At 42.6% G+C, this 4,960-nt stretch overlaps 1 protein-coding gene across 2 annotated transcripts; it reads right to left on the bottom strand.

The window, feature by feature from the left end:
- Positions 1-300: 300 nt before the first annotated feature.
- On the bottom strand, positions 301-4,442 carry rhogd (ras homolog gene family, member Gd). Of its 2 annotated transcripts, none has more exons than XM_061787954.1 (2): positions 4,298-4,442; positions 301-3,734 (listed from the first exon to the last, which is right to left on the bottom strand). In XM_061787954.1, the coding sequence occupies exon 2, from the start codon at positions 3,703-3,705 to the stop codon at positions 3,130-3,132; it is 576 nt and encodes a 191-aa protein (XP_061643938.1). In that variant the 5' UTR covers positions 3,706-3,734; positions 4,298-4,442; the 3' UTR covers positions 301-3,129. The 2 variants fall into 2 exon arrangements, with proteins under 2 accessions (XP_061643938.1, XP_061643939.1); XM_061787955.1 differs by having other exon boundaries at positions 4,227-4,364.
- Positions 4,443-4,960: the final 518 nt, after the last annotated feature.

Below are 4,960 nucleotides of genomic sequence, written 5' to 3'. Positions count from 1 at the left end.
AGTTTGCATGTTCTCCCCATGCCTGCTTGGGTTTTCTCCAGGTACTCCGGTTTCCAGCATGTCCCAAAAACATGCATGGCAGGTTAATTGAAGACTCTAAATTGCCCGTAAGTGATGTGCGTGCGAATGGTTGTCTATATGTGCCCTGCGCTTGGCTGGCGACCAGTTCAGGGTGTACCCTGGCTCTCGCCCAGAGTTAGCTGGGATGGGCTCCAGCACACCCACAAACCTAGTGAGGATAAGCGGTATGGAAAACGGATGGATGAATATCAGAGGAACACTGTACTGACAATACCCAAGTTGGGTTGAACCACCATTTTATTTGGCATAATTTAAAATCATCTCACTGTTAGTTCATTTATACAAATATGCTTTGTTATATATAAAACAATTACAGATCTCTACAAATCAAGTTCCCAGTGTAAAAGCGTAGTACCACGCACGCGGTAGCATACAGCTCTGGGACGCAGACAACAGAGAGCCCACAGGTGTATGTTCCACTTCAATCATATTATTTGAATGAAATCAGGACATCCGGTAAAAGGGGAATACAATATATATTTCAAAAAGCTGACCACAGTTTGTGTAATTGTGCACTTACATTCAACAACATTTTTACTTAAATCAGCCCTTTTGCTGTTATTTCACTTAGGTTATTACAGGGCGCAAGAAACCAATTTAATACAACTCACTCCACAGTTTAAACAAATAGTTACTGACGCTAAAAGAAAGCAACCACTTATTGCTAACAATAAAGACAAATCTTAAAACTGACAAGGCACCTTCCACCAATGCAGTTATTGCTGCACCATGCAATGCAGGGATATAAAAAAACAGCGAGCTTAAAAAAAAAAAAGAGAGAAAAAGTGTGGCTGTGGCACACTGATATGTCACTTTTGCAGCTGTTTTTTTTATATTTTTAATAGCGCGCTGCAGTGTGCTTAATGGAAGGAAGAGAGTAAGGCTTCAGTGACCACATATGAAGGTCACTGCTTGGTGGGAGCTCTTTGTGGCACTAAAATGACTAAGGCGCACCAACCGTAGCTTTTGGTTTGGATAAGGCATTAGAGTCCCACCATCAATCATGACAGTTTGAATGCTGCAACATGCAAAAAAAAATGCACACCGCAGCAGCAATAGCCTTGTCAGTAATGAAATGATCTAACAAATATAAGAAATACATACAAGACTGTTGAAACTAACATACAGTGGAACCTTGCAAAGACAAACAGTCCTAAAGTTGTTACATTAAAAATTGTTAAAATAAAAATGCTCTGAAAAAAAATCTGCCTAAAAGTCAAACATGGATCGAGATCAAAACGTGTGATGTCACCAAATGTTGTGGGACTTGTACTCAGTGAGGGCATTTAGCATTAACTCAAATGTTTTGTGTTTCACCACATAAGGGTACCAAAGATGGCAGACGGGAACAAGAAATGTAAATTGGGGAAAGTCTTTTGGTTCAATTAAATATCAACAGCCTCTGCAAAAGTTTCACTAAGTGGATGCTAACATGAACAGCATGTGGCTGAAAGAATAATAGAAGCTTGACAACTGCTCTCTTTTACCTAGCTATCAGGGCTCTTCAACGGGCGAGACGTTTGAGTAGTTTGGTTGTATTATACAGTGGCTCACTTCTAGTTTTGTAAGTATGACCATAAGGAATGTTAAAACGTTACTTGAAACAATGCCTGTACAGTTGATAAAGGTTTTATGATGGTGACAGTTTGACTGTGGAAGAAATTCATCCACCTCACATTAGTTCCTTTTGGAGAAAATTGTTTTGAAATTGGAACAACGGTGTCACAAAAACAAGATCGTTCAATGTTGCAGGTTCCGCTGCATTCCGATAAGACAGGATATACAGGATCAATCATACGATAGTCATGCTCTGCTTGCATTTAATGCAAGGCAGCAAGGACACTGACATCAATTATGCAAGTGTGGTTTACACCTTAAGGATCCAATAAACACAGGTGATTACAAAACAATATATTCAACTTTGGCCATTTAGTAGGTTAAAATGTTTTTACATGATCAGAAAATAGTTTCTGTGATTCTGGCAAAAAAATCATTAAATTGCAAATGAGGCAAAATGGGGTGCACTACTTGGCTGCAACCAGCAGAGGCACTGTTGACTCTGCCTCAACAAGTTGCTGTCTAAAGAAGATTGAAATGCCTTCAACTATGTGAAGCTAGCTAGCTACATCCGCGCTTGGGCAACTCCTCCGGCCTCATTGACGAGACTGCCAAAGAAACAGGAGTTCAGAACATTCCGAGATAGCGGATCAAGGAAATTGAGTCAAAGGCCCATTCCGTTCCAAGTGTCAAAGGTCATTATTAGGCACATTTCTAATGGAGAGGAGACAGAAGAGGGCTGTGCTACACCCTGACGTCCTCTTCTGTCAGCCATCTTGAGAGCTCCGGTACCAGTTTGGCTTAATTTGTCTAAGCTGCCCGGTTGGTTGATTTGAATGGATGGGGCTGATCAAAGCTTGTTCTTCTCTCCCATATGTGGGTGGATACCTCCAACACGCCACACTGAGCATATACACCAGTTCAAACCCTAATCCATCCCGACTGGTTCTACCGGGAACTGGCCCTTGTCCGGGATTCATCCTGCCCTTTTCTGGATTCAAGTTGCTTGAATTAAAAAAAAGCTGCTCAGCCTCTGCGTGTCAACAACTAGTAGCCAGCATCACAATGCAGTTGCTTGGGACTAGCGAGACACAACCTAAGTGAGGAGTATGAGGTAGTCACTATTTCTCCACCTAAACAACAGTAGATCTCTTCTCTCCAGTCAAATAGGGAAGCTTGGTTTAGATGGAAATATGGCTTGTGACAACCACGATCAGCATTTGTTTATAAAGGCAAAGCAGGGATGCTATAAATCTAGGCCAAGTGTAACGTGAAGAACGGGTAAATATCAAAATATTAAATGTAAGAAAAATTAGATCCACTCCCCCCGTTTCGTCAAAGTCACTTTGGTGATAATGGTGTCGTAAGGATGAAGGTCTCATAAGGATGAAGGAGGAGCTGAAAAAGAAGTCTTACAACTGCTAGAGGTGGCGTGGAAGGAGCAATCATTTGCATCTGTGGATCTCCACAATCCAAATCCGGTAACCGTTATTACAAAAGCACGCATTTCTTGCTGTTCTTTTTCGTGACAGGGTACAACACTGCTCTCACGGCCTCTGCAAACACCTCCCTGACGCCTTCCTGCAGCAGTGCCGAACACTCCATGTATTTGACGGCCCCGATTTGTTTGGCGAGGGAGTTTCCCTGCTGCTGGGTGGTGGGAGCCAAACTCTGCTCTTTCAGCTTCTTCACTGTTTCCACGTCGCCCCTCAGGTCCCTCTTGGTGCCCACCAGCAGGATGGGCACGTTGGGGCAGTGGTGAGACACCTCAGGGTGCCACTTGTGTCTTACGTTGGCGTGGGAGGAGGGACTGCCAATGGAGAAGCAGATGATAAAGACATTAGTCTGGGGGTAGGAGAGAGTACGCAGGCGGTCGTACTCCTCCTGGCCGGCCGTGTCCCACAAGTTAAGGCTGACGGTGCGGCCGTCCACGCTCATCTGGGCACTATAGTTGTCAAACACTGTTGGAATGTATTCTTCAGGGAAGGCATTGGTGGTGTACGAAATGAGTAGGCAGGTTTTCCCCACTGCCCCATCGCCAACCACCACACATTTTATGGTCTGCATCCTGCAAACGACCACTGGGGCTGCAGCACCTGAAAACAAACCAAATTGCAATATTGATTTTTTTTTGTTTAAATAAACCTCCATATCTATCAGTCTACAATACTTCTTAAGTCTGCTGACACTACCCAACAATACTTAAATACAATGCAGTCATGTACTAATAACCCATATCGCATACGAGCTAGCCAAGGCTAGTTTTGCTAAACATCGTATTTAAGGTAGAACAGTCAAGCTGGAAGACAAGTTCACGCATCTATCAAACATTAACGTCGTTAGAAAAGCCCACACACTAGCCGGAAGGGAAAATCACTGAAGCGAAAGCATAATGTTAACTTGTGGTTGTGATCGCTCAGTGATCTTGCATGGTACTAGGCGTTCCCCACTGGCGGCCAGCATCAGGCTAAGGAACTAGCGCCTATGATAGCTACAAAGCTAGCGGTTAGCAAACAACTTCACACTACTACGCCAAAACATATTTTTACAACCCGACAAAAGCCTCGCAGCGTTAATACAATATTTACCATATCCCAAGACGTGTTTTAGACGCTAATGTGGGCTTCAACGATGATATTTTAAGGTCTTTGCCACTTACCGCCACTTAACTCGCGATCTCCTTTGCCTGGTATCGTCAATCACAGCCGCATCCGGGGAGCTGGCCAATACGCAGTAAGTGACGTAACAGAACGGTGCAATCTGGGAAATGTAATTTTTGTTTTGCAATAGTCGTTTTACTTGACGCTAGATGGTAGTGTTGTCTACTCTTAAGTCTAGAGACCTTTTTGAACTAGAAAACGTTTAAGTTTGGGAGGCACAAAATACTTGGCTATCACAAAACGACTAGTCGCCAAGTAAATCACTGGAACATTGGTTATTGAAGTGAAAACATGCAAACAAATACGGTAGTTGGTCACAGTGGTTAGAACAACAGTGGTCGCCAACCTTTTTGAAACTGAGAGATACTTCTTGTGTACTGATTAATTCGAAGGGCTTCCAGTTTGATACACAGTTCTGAAATAACACATTTGCTCAAATTATTTTTAATGCCCCTATAAAGTATTTTCAGTGATTTGTTTCTAAATATATTAAATATGTTTGACGTTAAGTACTGAAAAAATGCAAAGACTGAGAAGAATTTTGTACTGAATTGTTTGGATACAGCATTAAACTCTTTTTCTTCATATCAGTTTTCCAGATTTTATGGGCATTGCTAAAACCAGGGCCAAGTATGCATTTGGGCCTTCTGGCATGAGTCCTC

Source organism: Phyllopteryx taeniolatus, chromosome 10 (genome assembly GCF_024500385.1).
Source record: "Phyllopteryx taeniolatus isolate TA_2022b chromosome 10, UOR_Ptae_1.2, whole genome shotgun sequence".
Taxonomy (NCBI): domain Eukaryota; kingdom Metazoa; phylum Chordata; class Actinopteri; order Syngnathiformes; family Syngnathidae; genus Phyllopteryx; species Phyllopteryx taeniolatus.
This window is presented reverse-complemented; position numbering and strand designations above follow the sequence as displayed.

Bases quoted from the DNA above. Each gene is read 5' to 3' on its own strand.
- rhogd (XM_061787954.1), bottom strand. From the start codon at position 3,705: ATGCAGACCATAAAATGTGTGGTGGTTGGCGATGGGGCAGTGGGGAAA.